Genomic DNA, 18960 nt, shown 5'->3' on the forward strand with positions numbered 1-18960 from the left:
AATAGATAAATATAGATATAAATATATATAAATATAATAAATATATAAATATAGATAGCTATCTATGTATAAAGAATATAGATAGATCAATTGATAGATACAATATGCATATCTGTGTGTGTTTAAACATATACATATGCATTCACACGTGTGTATATATAATATACATTCTTTCTCCTCTTTTTCTAAATAAGAAAAGGGCCAATATAGAAGACTGAAGTCAATGAGCAGAAGAGAAGGCTGGAAAGTCAGAAATCTGAATGGTGATATGTCTCCCTGATAAATATAAATCACACACACACACACACACACACACACACACACACACACATTTATTTATTTATTTAAATTTTTGTTGTCATTTGGGAAAGGTAATGGATTATTGAAAAGTGGAGGAATGATATATTTGGATGGTTTAATATAACAATGAGCATGAAATAACTGTTTCTTATTTTGCCTTGAAAGGTCATGTCATTAAGGGAATGGAGAATGAGAACCAGACTATGGCTATTGAATTTCTCTTCACTGCATTCCCCCACTTCCAGGAGGGAGGTTTTCTTTTTTTCTTCCTCCTTCTCCTCATTTACCTATTCATAATCATAGGCAACTCCATGGTTTTTATTGCTATCATTCTAGACTTTCATCTCCATACCCCCATGTACTTCTTCATTGGTGTTCTCGCTTTCCTAGAGATTTGGTACACCACAACCACCATCCCAAAGATGCTCACTAATCTGATAAGTGAGCAGAAGACTATCTCCATTGCTGGTTGCCTCCTGCAGATGTATTTTTTCCATTCCATTGGTATCACTGAAGCTTATCTTTTGACCACCATGGCCATTGATAGATATCTGGCCATCTGTTACCCTCTCCGCTACTCAACCATCATGACTTCACAACTTTATATTCGACTGACCCTAGGCTGCTGCTTCTTTGGTTTCCTTACGCCACTCCCTGAAATTGCCTGGATTTCCACACTGCCATTTTGTGGTCCAAACCAAATTAACAACATATTCTGTGACTTTGACCCCATACTGAATCTAGCTTGTGTAGACACAGGCTCTATTGTGTTGATTAAGATCGTGGATATTGTCCATGCCATGGAGATCATCTCAGCCATCTTGCTGGTGACTTTGGCCTACATTCGGATCATTGGGGTCATTCTAAGGATTCAGTCATCTGAGGGACGTCATAAGGCCTTCTCCACCTGTGCCTCCCATCTTGCTATTTTCTTGACCTTTTTTGGGAGTGTAGCTCTCATGTACTTGCGCTTCAATGCCAAGTACTCCTTTTTTTGGGATACTACCATTAGTTTAATGTTTGCTGTGTTATCTCCTTTCTTCAATCCCATTATTTACAGTCTGAGAAACAAGGAAATTAAAGGGGCCATCAAAAAATATGTGTTCCAATCAAAGATTTTCATATGTTATGCCAATTAATTAAAATGGTGTAACTACTGAAAACTGGAGACTGAAAAGCTTTAAGGACTAAAACTCCTGGCTTCCTTGGCTTCCTTAAGTTCCAATTAAAATCCCACCTTCTACAGGAAATGTATCTGAATCCCTGCCAAGTCTAGTGTCTTCCCTCTCTTGGTTATTTCCTATTTATCTGGTATAGACCTTGTTTGTATATATTTATTTGTTTGTTGTCTGTGAGCTCACTGAGAGAAACTTTTAACTTTTCTGTATTTTTCGTGCTTAGTACAGTATCTGGCACGTAGTAGGTGTTGAATAAATTTTTGTTGAATAGCTGACTATATAAGTATCAGGAAAGAATCCTATTCCTGTGTTTAATTACTCTGTTAACACATAGTAAATGGTATGGTCAGGCTTTTTTTTTTTTGGGGGGGGGGGAGGGGTCAGGCTTTTAAATATGCTCAGAAATGAAGTGGAGGAATCAATAATTAGCATAACCAAAGCTGTTTTGAAAGAATTGTTAGTTTCCTGAAAGTCTGCTCTTTTGAAGCCAGATTGAGATCTCTTCTTCCTTAAATATTTTCCTAAGGCTAGGGATCAGAAAAGTAAATGCCACATCTCTCAGATCCAAGCAAGACTTCGAAAAGCTCCTTGCAATTTCTATTCATAAATTCAGTCACTTCTCATTTGTGGAGAATAGTAACATAGATAATTCCAAATGGAGATAATTTGATAAAACATGTTTTTGTACTTATATTTGGTAGGAAATGCAGTTAATATTCTGGGAATTTTATTAGTAAAAGTAACAAATATATATCAGCTTTTTTATAATCAACAAACATTTATTAAGCTCCTTGTCTGATTTAGGTAATATGCCTATAGAGCAGTCAAGACAATGGAAATAACATTAGTTTAAGAATGAGATGAATTTATAATGAAGAATCATCAAAGTCCAGGATAGTTCCAAGGGTATATTTTTATACTCATTTTGGGGAGGGAGTAGAAATGATGGTCTAATACAGTACAGATAGCATAGCTAGAGAGAGATTGGGGAAGAGACAGAGCTTCTTGAAGCTTGAAGCTATCATGCTTCCATGATAAAAGAATGAAATGCATATTAAAAGCATGACATACACAACAGACACAAAGAAGCACATATGGATTATCAAGGTGCTTGAAGTATAACATTTACTAAAAAATTTGGAAGATACAGGAGAAACCAGATGGAGGAAGGATAAAGTGATCAAAGCTATATGAAATGAGTGAGGGAAGGCAACAGAAGATGGAATATTTAATTAAAACTTTGAAAATGGAAGAGGAAGAGCAGCTAGACCACACAGTGGATAGAGTACTGGCCCTGAAGTCAAGAAGACAGGAGTTGAAATCCAGCCTTAGACACTTAATACTTCCTACCTGTGTGACCTCAGGCAAATCACTTAATGTCAATTGCCTGGCCCAAAAAGAAAAAAAAAAAAAAAAAAAAAAAGGAAAAGGAAAAGGAAAAGAAAACGAAAGAGAAGACACATAACTTGGTAGCAAAGGGAATGGAGAGCATGTCAACTTGGAGGGGTGACCTGCCTGTTAGAATTGAAAACTAGTAAAATAAATGTTCCTGGAGAGAGTCAATATCTATAATGATATTGAATTCTATATTACTTTGTTTTGTCTTTCTTCTCAAGAGTTCATGATACTCATAACACAATTTATTTGTCTTTCCCCACCTATTTTCAAAATAATCTTTGAAACAGGCAGGATAAGAATCATGTCCCTATATTTGTGGATAAAAAAACAAAAACAAACAAACAAACAAACTGAAGACTGGAACCATAGGCACATAATAAAAACTCATTAAGTGCTTGTTAACTTGACTCCATGATCACAAGTAAAGCTAGGAGAGAACTCAGGGATACAAAAGTATGTCCTCTATCATATTCTAGCTAAGCAAGACACTGTTTCTTATCCTTATCCAAGAAGATACAAGCTTTTAGTGTGCTGGGTATAGGGGAGACAACAAAGAAGAGATTCCATATTCCTCATGTAAATGCCTACCCCTTTATAGCATTTTCCTATATATTAACATGAAGGATACAAAGAATCCCATTGCCATGAGAAAAATCTAATAGGAGGGATATTCATGTATCATTATCAGCTCTGAGCAGATTTGGGCTTTCCACAGCAAGCTAATCAAGCCTTCCCAGACAGCTCATCTCCGCCCCTTCTCATCACCACTACAGCCAAGTCTTGTACTTGACATCAGCCTCTAAAACTCTTTTTCTTCTTGAATCTGTCCTTTACTCAGACTTCAAGTAATTTTCTTAAAACACAAGTCTGACCATGTCATTCCCTTGATCGATATGCTCCAGTGACTTAGGGTCAAATGCAAACTTTTCCATTTGGCATTTAAAGCCCTTTGCAACCTGGCATCAACCTGCTTTTCTAGTCTAATACATTATTCCTTTAACATTCTAAAATCTAGGCAAATTTCTTGCCATTTCTCATACAGGATGTTTCATCTTCCAGCTTCCTGTCTTTGCACTGACTTTCCCTCATGCCAAGAATATATGCTGCCTCTCATCTCCATCACCAAAAATCCCTAATTTCCTTCAAAACAGCTCAATTTCCACTACTACATTAAGTTTTTACTGGCTACCCCAGGTGATAATATTTTCTGCATTTTCCACCCAATAATCATCATTATTATTTTCATCTTATAGTTCAGGAAACAGAGGTAGATAAGAAGTACATACATAGGTTTCACAGCTAGTGTTAAGTCACATGTGAGCCCAGGACTCCTAATCCCAGGCCAAGCACTCTTTCCCTTGAGCTGCAAATAGAATATGAGAATTTGAGCTCCAAAGAATATAACTGAAGGATAACACACACACACACACACACACACACACACACACACACACACACACACACCCCACCTCATATTCAGTCTCCTATAGAGAAGGCTGCTTTTCCCAGCCTATGCTTGGAGTGCCAGTAGAATAATCTCTTTGACAGTAGGAAGTATCTAACTGTAATGTTCTCTTGTTTTCAGTTTCCTTGAGGTCTCTGGGCAGCCTTCTTTTCACTTCAGTAATCACCACATGTACAGCCAGGGGTTAAAGTCCAAATCCTTTATTATCTCTTTCAAAGTCTTGTCTTTCCTCAGGCCTGGTTAGTTTTCTTAGAGGCCTATCTCTCTCCTTGGTTCCAAGAGCATGAACTCTTGCCTCCAGTCCTTTGTGTTCTCTTGCCTCTGCCAGTTTCTTTCTAGCTCTCTCAATTTACCTGGCTGAGGCTTCTAGCTTATATGCTCTACACTGAGTATACACCAATCATTATATAACTAGGAAACCATTATTTGTTGTAGGATTAAATCAGTGTTAAACTAGATTTAACCATTGTCTCTATCAGTTCCACTGAGTACCTTGTTTCAAGTTCTGGCCTATAATATCTAACATTTTTTGCCTTTGTATATTCCTAGTAATAAGTATAATCTGGCATATAGTAGGTACTTAATAATTTATTTGATTGTCTCATCTATATCCAGCAAGCCTAATTTAACTAATAATATGTCTCTTTCCTTATTTACACTTGAAGCAATTGTCTGATTAAGAATAGTTTTCTAACCTTTTTTCATTTTTCCCTGTGTAAGGTCTCCTTCCAAATAGTCATCACCAGCAGGTCATTCCTTGATATAACGTCAGTTGCTCATAGCCTTATGAACCCCCCCACTCTATCCCTATGATGGAGTATATAGGAGCAAAAAGTAGCATATAACATTTTTAGACCAGTACTTTCCTTGAAAATTCAGGCACTTTTCAATTGTGTCTAACTCTTTGTGATTCCATTTGGAATTTTCTTGGCAAAGATATTGGAGTGGTTTTCCATTGCCTTCTCAAGCGCATTTTATAGATGAGGAAACTGAGGCAAATAGGGTTAAGTACCTTGCCCAAAGTCGTTGAATATCTGTGGTCAGATTTTAATTCAAAGTTGATTCTATCTGATTCTATGCCTGGCACTTATATCCACTGTGCCACTTAGCAAAGACAAGATAATTCTCAGGAAGAGTGTAGACGAGATTCCTCTTCTAGTAGAAGTATACTAGATGAGGAGTTCTTCATCTAGCATCCATGAACATTTAAAAATAAATTATGCTATAACTATTTCAATATGTTGGTTTCCTTTTGCAATCCTATGTATTTTATTCATGACTTTAAAACATTAGTCTAAGAAGTGCATCATTTTCATCACACATCCAAAAGGAGCCATAGAACACAATAATAAAAAATAAATTTAAGAATTCATAATGGAGATGAATGCTGAGCTCCCTTTCAACTCTGAAATTTTGTGTGTCTGTGAGCTTAGATAAACAAGCTAGAGGAACCCTGAATCCTTTTGATACTCTGACAACGTTCTTGCCATCCTTTGTATTCTTCAGTACTTAGCATAGTGCCTGGCACACAGCAGGCACTAAATAAGTGCTTATTGACATGTTGACTTTGTTCTTTCTTTAAAAAAAAATCACAAATATGCTCCTTGGTTTATAATCAGATCAATGTTTTCCTAATTGAAAAATAGCCTTTCTTACCCTCTTTAGAAGACTGAGACACCTCAGGAAAGTGCTGAGTCATATAGCAACTGGAGAGAGGACTGAGTTGTTTCTGTCTAGTACAGATAATGTGAATTTTTTATGGCATGGCTCTGGACCTGGGTCGGGCCACATTTCTACATTTCCCATCCATACTCCTAATCGTGGGTTATATTAGAGAGTCTCCAGCAAATTTCCTCTTTCTCTTGGAAGAGAGTATTTGCACTTTGGTCTCAGATACCAGGAAAAGGGGAAACTCTTACCAAGGGAGATTGTGAGTAAGTACAGAATATACCTTAGTATAAAATGCTATTAATTCAATTAGTTCTGTCTATCTTATCCCTAACAAGGGCATTAAGTGAAGAGATTGTATCTTTTGTTGCTATTATTGTTTTGTTGTTATTCCTGCTGTTATTTCTCAGAAAAGGAAAGCTCTTTTTTCCATATGGAACAATAGTTTTCATGATGTGTTGTGTCTTTGAATCTTGGGGGCGGGAGAGAGAGGGAGGATTTAGCAACAATCCTTGGTTTATTGTGCCAAATTTGGAGCAAATTATTATTTTTAGCTGGGATTTAAACCTTTAAGCAATAAATTTAAAGAATAAGCCCATTCTTTGAATATGTCATCAGTAACCAGAAATAAAGTATAGGCGAAAGAATCAAGGGAAGGTTGCAAGACTTGGCTAAATAAGAAGTCATTGTAAATGACTTCAAATGAATGGGGTAGGAATGATAGAGATGTCACTTTACATAGGGATGGCCACTGTTTCAAATGAGAAGATTTGGTTCATTGCTTAGGGAAAGAGACTGTCAGTATTTGTACAGAAGAGGAGATGGAATTTTTAATACTGAAAATAACATAAACGTTTCTAAATTCAATTCTCAAATGTTCAGTGTTCATGATAAATAAATGGTGGCTAGACTGAAATTTACCTTGGTGTATTTTCTATGAAATCAAAGATTACTAAACAAATTAATACTGTACATAAGTTACTCTATTCAATTTACAATTTCTTAAGAGCCTATTTTTGACATTTTGAAAAAATTTGAGCATATTATATTGCATGATGTCAAACTATTCTTATTTTAAAAGAAAATCTAGAAGAAAATACCCTTGTTAAATCAATTCCTATTGCTTTAAATCTTTGAAAGCAAGATAATTATAGTCCTTTAAAAGTATTCTATAATTCAGACCTCTCAGTAATCCCAAATAATTTATTAAATTAGCAGGATTCTACTGTATTTGTCAGCAAAATCAGGACTCTGAAAACATTGGTAGAGCAGATTAGGACTTTTCTCAAAGACCAGTTCCCTGGAAAGTTCAGTAGATCATGGTATCATAGACTTCAGAACTGAAATGAACCTGAGAGATAATATAATTCAATTCTTTATTTTACAAAGAAGGAAATTGAGTGTCAGAGAGACTGTGATTTGTCAAAAAATACACAGGGAACAAACAGCTTAACTAGTAAAAACCCTGATTCTAAGTCAATGGTACTATATCATATGTGGTAGCTAAAGCAAAGGGAAAGAGAAACTTGTTTTAGTAATGGTGGTTGTGTGTATGCTATGGGTAATTAAGGATTATAATATCTCTACAAGCTAAAACTGTGTTGGGAGGTACAGGAAGAATGTTCAATGAGTTTTGTTTGACTATAGTATCTACCATGAGGAGGAAAAGATGGGTAGTTATACTGATAGTAATGCAAAAAGAAAGGGGAAAAAAGAATATAATGAAACATTTTTTTTCTAAATACACAGAAGAAAGAAAAAGTAAATCCAGAAGGAAATAGAAACATGCAAAGCAGCGCTGATAGCTGTTATGTTAAGCTCAATAAATATTTTTTTAATTATATGTGATAAAGATATACAGCTGTTTTCCCATTTCCTCTGTCTGTTTTCTCTGTCTCTCTGTCTCTCTCTCTGTCTGTCTATCTGTCTCTCTCTCTCCCCCCCATGTCTCTTGTCTCCCTTCTCTCTTTCTCTTTTTCCCCCTTTTTTTCTTCCCCCCTCTCTCCCTCTCTCTCTCCTTCTCTCTCTCTCCTCTCCCTCACTCTTTCATTCTCTGTGTGTGTAGTGTTCATATCTATCAATGTTTTGTTTAGTTTATAATGAAAAAAAGAAATTAAATAAATTTATGTCTTAACAGAGCCCCAAGAGAAGCAGATAATATGGGAAATAGAATAAAAATTTCCCAGCAAGACACTGATAGAAGTTTTTAATTTTATAGATAATGGAGAGTACTGGAACAAAAGTGCTGGAAACAGCTGAAGAGATCCAGAAAAGGCGACAAGAGGTGTTGAGAAGGTACCAACGTTTCAAAGAGCTTGTTGCTGAACGTGGTCAGAAGCTTGAAGATTCCTATCACTACCAGGTTTTCAGGAGAGATGCAGATGACTTGGAGAAATGGATCTGTGAGAAAATTGAGATTGCTTCTGATAAGAGCTACAGAGATCCAACTAATATACAGGTCACTTAAGGGACTCTATCTAACTAGTTTTCCCCAGAATTGTTTTTAATCCCAGGAAAGACAAAAATTATTTTTATGGGACAGCATTAGAATTGAGGTCATAAAAAAAGAATCTGAAGGAAAGTTGGCCAGAAGGAAAGATGACATCTTGCTCTTTTTACCAAGTTGGTAGATGAAATGTTGGAGAAGTGAGACTAGAAGAAAGGAGTGATATAAAAATAGATAGGTTCATTTAGTCTTAATATTATACAAAAATTTGTGTAACTACTTGGCAAAGGCCCAAAATATCAGGCTAGTGAGTTTCCATGACAGCCCATGTGATGTCACCAGAAGATGGGGTTTGAAGCAGAGTACTGTGGAGGCAATACTTAATATCTCATTATTGCATCTGTTGCAGGGAATCTTTGGTTACCTTCAGTATTCAATTTTCCAAAGGGCTAAACATGCTAATTTACAAAGACTACTAAGGCATGGGAAGGGAAAGAGAGGGAAATGTTCTACATTAGAGAAAATGTACACACTGATACATTCACAGGTCTTTGAAGTTTATGTATTATTTCAGTGAAGTCACTGTATGTAAATGTGTTTCTTTTTAGAAAATTATAAATGACTGGTTGTTATGAGATCATATATTTAGAGCTTGGAAGAATCTTACATTTATCGTTTTGAAGTTAGTCGCTTTTAATATGATTTTTGATGGTATTATATTTATAATGAATATATACAGTCTTTTATCTCTGGTATCTTGGTTCCTTAAAAAATGTTGTCATGAATATTCTTCTCTTTCCTTTCAACTATCCCTAGAGGGTTATTTATTCTAAAATGAAGATACCCTAGCCATATCCATTCATTATTAAGTTATCTCAAAAGGAAAAAAGGGACACGGTGACCTCTGATGATTTCCAGAGGATCCTAGAAAGTGGGGGTGGGGTCTGAAATGTCCTAATCATCTTCTATGGCTTCTAAACTACAGGGGAAATATCAGAAACATCAGTCCTTTGAAAATGAGGTGAAAGCAAAATCTCAGGCTATTCCTGAGTTGGAAGAAATCAGGGAAGTTCGATTTCCTGAAGGACATTTAGCTCATGAAGACACCAAGGTGAGTGGAGTTCTAGGAACAACCAAGAAGCACTTATTAAATGTCTACTTTGTAGTCAAGTATCGTGCTAGGTCTCAATAGAAAATGCAACTATGCATCCTCAAAGTGCTTGTATTCATTTAATCAGAATAGATAACACTCACTGCAAGGACATCCTGATAAAGTGCAATGTGAGGTAGGGCATAGGTTCTTATTCTGCCATTCTCTTCTCTATAGCATTTTCTGCTCTTCTGAGGCATGTCCACCAAAGGGCAGCTGGATGATGACAGGACCAGAGACTATGCCTTAGAATAATTGCTTGAAGGAGATGGAGTTGTATAGTCTGGAGAGAGAAAGATTTAGGGAAAACAGGATTCAAGGACTTCATGGATTATACTTGGAAGAGGGATGAAACCTGTGCTATTCATTCCTAAAGGACAGCATTAGGAGTAATGAGTAAAAATTTCCAAGTAGTCAATTTCTATTCCATAAAAAAGGACATTTTCCCAATAGAATATGTTCCTTGAGTGTAAGGACTTTTTTGTTTGGGAATTCCCAAAACTTGGTATGGTTCAATGCACATATTCTGTGATTTGTAAATGTTTGTTTCATTGACTATAGACACAAAATCTGTACTAATGAAGAATAGGTTTCCTGGGAAGTAAATCCCTCTCTGGAAGTCTTCCAATTGAAGGTTAGATAAGCACTTGTTGGAAATGCTCTAGCATGATGATCCTCCTCAGATGTGAGTTAGATGCAATGACCTCTGAGCTCCCTTCTAAATGAGTTTCTGATTTTGTGATTTCTCTCTCTAGGAACATCTGGAGGAGCTGAAGAGACTGTGGAATTTACTCTTGGAGCTGATAGCAGAGAAAGGTGCCTGGCTGTTTCAGGTCCTGAAGCTGCAACAGTACTTGCAAGAGTGTGCTGACATACTGGAATGGATTAGTGACAAGGTAAGAAGCAGAGTGACCCATGGCTGGCCAACCACCTAGTTCTAATAACAACCAAATGAAAAAGAATGGGGATAAAAGCAGAATTCAGATAGGTGTGCTTCGTTCTCTGATAGTGATGGAGGAAGAAGCAGCCTGATTAAAAATGGATTTGGATGAGTCCTGTGGGAATTTTGATGGTGGAGTAGAGAAGGTTACTCCAGGCCATATTTTATTCCAGAATAATCACAAACACTCCAAAGTGTAACATATACAAGAGAAATATTGAATGATTTATTCCCAAAGCACAAAGGAATAATTTAGAATCTATTAATTTTTTCATATTCAGTTAGGTTGAAGCTGAAAAAATGCTTTAGAGATAATCTAATCTACCCTTCTCTCCCTACTCCCATTTTACATATGAAGAAAGTTAAGTACCAAAGAATCTAGTGACTTGTTTTCTCCTTTCCTACCACAATATTAGATGCCTTTTAAGAAACTTTATAATTATTTTAGGACATGTCTGATAAATATTTTCAGCTTCAATCTTATTCTTTCATGATTCAGTGACTTATCTATTTTTTTGATGAGTGCCTTTTGTTACTATAGTTTTAGTAACACATTGAAAATAGATATGCCTTCTGGATACTTGAAGAACAGTTCAAATGAGCTCCTTCAAAACAGGCTATGCGAATTGTGATGGTTTTCAACCACCAGGCAGTGTTTTCAAAGGTTCTGTGACCACTCTTCTCTCCCTCAGTGAAAACTAGGAGCAAATGATCCCATGGGCCATTAGATAAATCCTATATGTGTCAAGGGGGATCCTATCCTACCATTTAATCTCCCTTAAAATTTTCCTTAGATCTTCTTTTAATATTATCCTTATTCAATTTCTACCCATGTTATGTTTCTGGTGTCCAGATTTTGCTAGAGAATTTCTTGATTTTTTTCTTACTCCTACAGGAAGCCATTGTGACATCAGTAGAACTGGGTGAAGATTGGGAGCGAGCTGAGATCCTGCACAAGAAATTTGAGGAGTTCCAGGTCGACTTGGCAGCTCGTGAAGGAAGAGTGACTGCAGTGAATGAGTTTGCCAACCAGTGTGCTCAGGTAACATGGGAACAGGAGATATAGTCACAGGTTCTAAGTACAGTGGCCATAGTGGATAACAGGTGGAGGACAAACTATGATAGATACAACAGAGGTGAGTAGAACATATTTAGGGAGAAAAAAGGATGTTTCATCTTCTGAGAAAAGGACCATGAGCACAACTGCTGGCTGTCATTCCCGGTTCCAATGTACTCCTTTGGAAGAATAGGAACAAGTACTACTAGGTTAAAATAGCCAGCTTTTGATTTTCCATACTCACAGAAATAAACAGTAATGTTGCCAGACAAATAGTCAGAGAAGCCATTCCTATTTGACTCTGGAATAAATTACAGATTTTTTCTTAAAAGAAAGAGATTTTCCTTCTATTTTTAAGCTTAAAAGTAAAATAAAGATTCATATTAATGCTAAACACTGACTTTGGGAAAAATAGCATATGGGCATTTTGAATAAAAAGAGAAGGATAGACTAAACTTTATTAGTATATTGTCTAAGGGAGGTAGACTAAACTTTTTTAGAATATAGTGAGAGTGTATAATTAACAGCATTAATTGTCCACATTGAGATAACTAAGAGATGATTATCTATTTATCTCATTTTATTTAGAGGATACCTGTGAACTATGAGGATTAGTCTGTGCATGCTATTGCTCATCAATGATTTGCCTGTAGTAAGCAAAGAATGGGTCCAAGACAGAAACCTATATAGCCTGATGAGCAATTAAGAACTTTCTTTACTCAGAAACATTTATTGATCTCTATCAACTTCTAACCTCCACTCTTTGAATTTTCCAAGCAACATAGTATAGTGGGTAGAGAGTTGGCCTCAGACCCAGGAGGGCTTGGATTCGTATACCTCTGACAAATATTGGCTTTTTAATCCTGGGAATCCATTTAATAACTCAGTGTCATTTGCAACTCTCTAAGAGTGTAAGTCCTAGATGCTGACCTTCATTGTTAGAGGGCAGTTTTCTCATTTGGGAAATTCCTATACCACTGAAATCACATGTTTAGCTCTTATCCCTAACTTGGAATGTCTGCACAATATAGGAATGACACTGACTTACACTCCTTGTTGCAGAACTGCCTCAGATTCAGGAATATAGGCTAATGTGAAAATAGCTTTCTCATGGCCTCAGGCTATAACAATCAACAAAAGGAGGTTCTCAGATGAGGGAAGTAGTTTATATAGGAACAGCTCAGACTGACCAAGGGGAAAGGGGAGGGAAGAAGGGAGACAGACAGACAGACAGACAAAGAGAGACAGAGACAAAGAGACAGAGAGAGACAGAGACAGAGAGACAGAGACAGAGAGACTGACACATGGAGACAGAGAGAGATAAAGACAGAGAGAAAGAGAGAGAGAGAGAGAGAGAGAGAGAGAGAGAGAGAGAGAGAGAGAGAAGACAATTAGATTTTTTTTTTTGTCTCTACAGAGGGTGATAGGAGATCAAAAAAGTAGAGGTTTGAAACAAAAATTAAAGTCATACTTTATTTTTCAAGTTGTCCAAGACACTGGATACAACTTTTGGAATTAAAGCCTGTAGAAGTTTGTAGAAGTTTGTAAATGCTGTCAAAGGGAAGCTAGGAGGAAATGAGGGAACTCTTTCATGCCAGGTTAGTGTGGACTATTCCATAGCTAGAGAAGTGTGGACTACATTCATGATATATTAGGGGGAAAAAAACAAAAAACAAATTCCCTTTGTGTTGATTTTATCTGCTTTCAGTAATTCTCTAATTCCTGTATTGTTTTGGTCTCCAAAGGAAGCTCACCCAGAGCTAGACCTAATCAAGTCAAAGCAAGATGAAGTAAATACCAACTGGCAACGTCTCCATGGGTTAGCTCTCCAAAGGCGGGGCACTCTGTCTGATGCTGCTGACTTACAACGCTTCAACAGGTACTGATACATTAACTCTGGGGTTTCTTAAGGATGGAGTATGACCCACAACACAATAATCAAGACATATAGCAATCTTGAATTTAGTAAATCTTCAAACTCCAATGTCTGGAGGAAGAACTCACTATATGAAAAAAAAAAAAGTTAATAGAAAAACTGAAAAATACTATGTCAGAAAATCAGCATAGACCTATATCTCACACCCCATATAAAAATAAGATCAAAATGGATACATGATTTGGACATAAAGGATGATACCATAAACAAATTAAGGGAACAAGGGATAATTTAGCTATGAGATATTTGGAGAAGGGAGGAATTTATGACCAAAGAAGAACTAGAAAACATTATTGAAATGGACAACTTTGAATACATTAAATTAAAAAGTTTTTGCACAAACAAAAGCAAAAGAAAGAAGATTAAAAGGGAATTAAAAAGCTGGGGAAAAAATCTTTATAACCAGTATTTCTGATAAAGGGTTTATTTCTTTTTTTATTCTTTTTATTAAAACTTTTTTCAAAACATATGCATGCTTAATGTTTAACATTGGCCCTTGCAAAACCTTGTATTCCAAATTTTCATCTCTTCTCTCTATCCCGTGCCTAGATGGCAAGAAATATAATATATGTTAAACATATTAAAATATGTTAAATCCTCTGGAGGGAAGGACCTTTATAATATGCAATTTATTCTTACATGTTATATTTAATTGAGAGCACCTTGGTGTTTGGGTGGCAAATATCATACTTGGGGAATGCAGATGCTAAAGGATTGGTCATAAAAGGATTAGTGGGGGGAGGGATTGACAGCTGAGGTTTTTACAACCTTAAGAAGGCACAGGACTTACATGCATTATCCAAATAATGGGCCCTTAACATTACTTTTATTTCTGTATGGGTATTTGTCCATAAGGGCATTTTGCAAGTATCTGCTATTTACAAAGGATGAATTCCCGTGCAAAAAGCTGTGTTCAGGGATAACTTAAGTTATAACTTAAGTGACAGCATTAAAAAAAAAAAAATGAGTCTAGAGAGAGTGCTTCTCCCATCTCCCTTTTGAAAAAAAAAATGAATTATTAATCCTTTCTCCCTCCTTCCCTCTCTCTTCACCCCCCCCCAAAAAAAAAAAAAATTACTAATGCTAGTTGGTGATCCAAAGTCAGTATAGGACACATGGAAATAAAGCCCTGAGGAAAGCATGGGATCCAAGTTTTGAACACAGAAAGTGAATGGAGTGCTTTGCATAATCCAGCCAAAATTCATGGGACTACCAAATCCAAATGGGGAACCAGAAAAGGAGTTTGCAGCAATAGTTTAAAGACAGACTACCAAATTAAGAACATTTTCTGAAGCAGTACAGCTGATTTGATGAAATGATGCTTTGATTTACAAAAACTTTTACTTATACTAATGTTGGTGTTGATTGACTGGTAATGGATACTGAACAAATAGCCTGACTAATGTACCAACATCTATTGCTCAACATGTAGGATAAGGAGGGCACCATGTCTTGGCAATTATGCCCTCTGCTGGTTGTTCTATGACTGTATTGATGCTTCCCTAGTTCCTTGGAACAGTCCCAAATTTGGAATTTATCTATGTGTCTGATAGGGATGTGGCTGAAGCCATTCACTGGATCAAGGAGAAGGAGCCTCTTCTCATCTCAGAAGACCTTGGCAAAGATCTGGTTAGCTCTGAAGCTCTATTCCACAGTCACAAGGGGCTGGAAAGGAACTTAGCTGTTATGGAAGACAAGGTAAGCATTAACAATAGCTGGCTTCTCAAACTGATCTGTTATTCTCCCTATCTACCTTTCTCAAAGACTCTAATGCAAATAAATTAACATAGATGCCTGAAAAATTCTCCTGCATATAAAAATGACTCATGGAAAATTTTCTTCACTTTTTGGCCCAGAAGCCCTTGCTTCTAGTTAATAAAGACTTGCTTATGAAGCTAATTGTTGTTTCTCTTAATCCTATGAAAAGCACCATTACCACCTATGACTAACAACTCCACCCTGCAAAACACTAGAAATCCACTTATTCAATCATTTTCCAAGCTTTTCTTTAGGCTAAATGATATTAATACTGTTATCTCTCACTTAGCCAAAGCAGAAGTGTAGGTATTCTAGAGCCTGGCTAAGAATCATTTAATAAATCCCCAATCCCCACCATCATTAATGTCATTTGATGCTGAGTATAGATATTCTAAAGCCTGGTCAAGGATAATTTAATAACTTCTTAACACCAGAAATCACTAATGTCATTTCAAACTAAGTTCCTTAATCAACCAAAAACTCACAAACAAAAAACCCTCACATTTGCTATTCCCCTTTCATGGCCATGCTCCTGAGTTTAGGTCCTTGACTCTCTCCTTATGGTTGTCCCTCTATAAGTCTATGTCCAGTTAGGGAATTCAGAAAGAATCCCTAGAATATAGTCAGTATGTGGCATTTATTGAGTCTAATGGAATATGTTTTCTCAGCCTCTCCATAATAAATTATAAAAAGTTGTCAGTGACTGGGATGACATCATTCCCCTGAGCCTTTGATTCAGAACACTCACCTCCAGAAACTTCATCTGGAATAATCATTTAGTATTAAGATCACTAGATTTGCAGCCTGGAAAGTAGGATTCATATCCTGGATTTGTCAGTCACTACAGGTGTAGATTTGGGTAAGACACTTTACTCTTGACCTCAATTTTCTTGTCTTTAAAATGAAGGTGTTGAGGTTGGATAAAATGTTCTCAAAGATCCCTTATCCTGTATCTCTAAATCTATATCACATATTTGCTTTGCTGATCTAAGGGAGATAACCATTCATACCAAAGGACCAACCAATTCATACCAAAGAGTTCTAGGTGAATATTGAAATTGTTTTTTCATCTTATAGGTGAAAGAGTTGTGTGCTAAGGCAGATAAGCTACAGGTTTCCCATCCTTCAGATGCACCTCAGATCCAGGAGAAGAGAAAAGATCTAGAATCCAACTGGGCACGTATCCGGGCTCTAGCCACCAAAAGATATGCCAAGCTGCAGGCTTCATACTGGTAGGAAAAACATGCGAGTGTGAGATTGGACCATATAAGAATGCGAATGAGATATATATATATATATATATATATATATATACACACACACACACACATACATATGAATATATGAATAGATCAATAGATGCATAGTATATATGTATACATATATGTATATGTGTGCATATGTGTGTCATATTATGCATTTACACATATTTGCACACCTACAGGTATTTAGATGCCTCTATAGATATAACTACATATATAGGTCATTTTCCATCCTTATAACTAAGATAGCCCAAGTTTCCTCAATAGTAAAATGAGGCTATTGTGCTCATTGATTCCTAAATTTCCTTCTATCCCTAAGCCTATGAACCAATGAATTCATGAGGTCTCTTTTAGCTCTAACTGTATATATGTATGGTTTTTTCCATGTAGTTAAACAGTTTATAAATATTTTGATTTACAACATGCTGACAACAAGTTGTGAAAGGTAGTATTTCTAATTACTTATGCCAATAGAAATGACCAGTAAAATGTATATTGTTAAACAAAATTAATCTGATTAATGAAAATACCTCTTATAATAAAAAAGTACTTTTAATTTTGTAAAATGTCCTCACAACAGGGTTTGCATTTTATTATCCCAATAACCCTTATATTTGATAGGGCACAATGTTATATATTATCTGTATTTAGATATGGAAAGTGAGGCAGGTCAATTTAAATTACTTTCTTGGAGTCATAAAATGTACATATTAGAGGGCATGATATATAAAGTGAATAAATACAAAGTTAGGGTTTCATCTCAGTGCAAGTTATTTGAGATCAATAAATAATTTGAAACATAAAATATAATTTATATTTGGTTCTGAATGGAATTTGTGTAGATTCCCTTTCTATATGTTTTCCTTAGGCTATGAAGTAAATATGCCTATATTAACTGAACAAAGTCAACAAAATAACAAACACTTAGGAGCATCTTTGAGTAATACACTGTGTTCACATATAAGAAGTGAAGAGCAATTTAACAGAGAAATAAGAAAGGGAAAAATACACCTGAGTTAAAATATGCATTGTGGACAAGTCACCAAGTAGATAATTCACATGTAAATCACGATAATGCTAATCAGATTTTATATTTGTTTTTTGTTTGTTGTCATTGTTGTTGTTATTTGTTTTGTTTTACTTTTTATGACCTTGAATAAGTTTATCAAACTTTCTGATTTGAATTGAAGAGAGATCTGGTTTCTTGGGCTTTGATTTCCAGGGGCAGAAAATAGACTGCATCATCTTTTAACCATCCTTTAACCTTTAACCAACCCTTTAATCAGAATGTCTGTACAGTTAACATTCCTTTTATGGAAATTTAAGCACATGGAATATATTTTTTTTCTCTTTCCAGGTGCTTTAATTAGCTAGGTTAACTGGTTTTCTCTGTCTTCTTCTGCTCCTTTGCCCTCTTCTTATCTTAGGTACCAGCGATTCTTGTCTGACTTTGATGAACTCATGGGCTGGATGAAAGAGAAAACAGAACTTATCAATGCAGATGAACTGCCAACAGATGTGGCAGGTGGGGAAGCCCTGCTAGACAGGCATCAACAGCATAAGGTATGGCATGTGTTCCCCAGGACATGTTCCTATTCATAAGTATGTAAATATGTATGTGTCTACATACAAACACACACACACATACAAAGTAAAAAAAAAAAAAATGTAGCAAAATTGGGCCTACAAACACACACAGACATACAAAGTAAAAAAAAAAAAAATGTAGCAAAATTAAAAAGAAAAAAAGACAGAATAAATATGAAGAAGTACCTGGATTGAGTGTTGAAGGCAGCAATGAAGAAGTATGGATGACTGTTTTCTGAATGTATGAAGGTAAGAACCAACAAGAGGACATCAAAGAATTGCCAATGCCAATCTGGCTGGAATTTAGAGTGAAAGGAGTGTAAAGGGAAGTAAATTAGAGCTAGATTGAAAGGGGGATGGGGACAATGTAGATCCTAGGCTAAGAAGTCTGGGAAGGATGTAACTATTAGGGTAAGAAGTCTAAACTTAATCCATTAGAGGGAAGCTTAAAGACTTTTAAACAAAAAGGTAATATGGTCAGATCTGTGCAGACTTTATGAGATCAGAAGAAATCTCTTTCCACATTGGCAAAGCCCACAGCTTCAGACTTGGCCACTCTTCTTTTACACTTAATTTGTGGCCAAGGATACACTGTCTACAACCTCAGCATTGTTTTGATGGGGAGAATGATGATGATTCAGATCTTCTATGAGTCACTTTCCTCAAGGAAATAATAAATGGAAGATGAGAACACTCTTTATTATTAGCCTTTGAATAACATCATATATTGTGATCAGCATCTATTATAACAAAACTTTATGTGTAACCTGTTAACATCACAAACAGTGAAAAAACAAGATTGAAAATCCTAAGAA

At 36.0% G+C, this 18960-nt stretch overlaps 2 protein-coding genes across 2 annotated transcripts in view; both read left to right on the top strand.

The window, feature by feature from the left end:
- Positions 1-419: 419 nt before the first annotated feature.
- LOC127558686 (olfactory receptor 6K6-like) lies at positions 420-1624 on the top strand. The gene has a single exon (XM_051991927.1). The coding sequence runs from the start codon at positions 483-485 to the stop codon at positions 1437-1439; it is 957 nt and encodes a 318-aa protein (XP_051847887.1). The 5' UTR covers positions 420-482; the 3' UTR covers positions 1440-1624.
- A 4518-nt stretch (positions 1625-6142) lies between these two features.
- The window catches only part of SPTA1 (spectrin alpha, erythrocytic 1), a 109889-nt gene continuing 97071 nt past the window's right edge, over positions 6143-18960 (top strand). The window contains exons 1-9 of the mRNA XM_051993709.1: positions 6143-6275; positions 8228-8467; positions 9441-9566; positions 10361-10501; positions 11441-11587; positions 13348-13481; positions 15092-15236; positions 16374-16528; positions 17986-18121. Coding sequence (XP_051849669.1) covers positions 8231-8467; positions 9441-9566; positions 10361-10501; positions 11441-11587; positions 13348-13481; positions 15092-15236; positions 16374-16528; positions 17986-18121 — 1221 coding nt within the window. The 5' untranslated portion in view covers positions 6143-6275; positions 8228-8230. The remainder of the gene's footprint in view (positions 6276-8227; positions 8468-9440; positions 9567-10360; positions 10502-11440; positions 11588-13347; positions 13482-15091; positions 15237-16373; positions 16529-17985; positions 18122-18960) is intronic.

The sequence above is a fragment of the Antechinus flavipes genome, chromosome 4, assembly GCF_016432865.1.
Source record: "Antechinus flavipes isolate AdamAnt ecotype Samford, QLD, Australia chromosome 4, AdamAnt_v2, whole genome shotgun sequence".
Classification (NCBI taxonomy): domain Eukaryota; kingdom Metazoa; phylum Chordata; class Mammalia; order Dasyuromorphia; family Dasyuridae; genus Antechinus; species Antechinus flavipes.

Excerpts from the sequence above, each read along its gene's own strand:
- LOC127558686 (XM_051991927.1), top strand. The coding sequence starts at position 483 with ATGGAGAATGAGAACCAGACTATGGCTATTGAATTTCTCTTCACTGCA.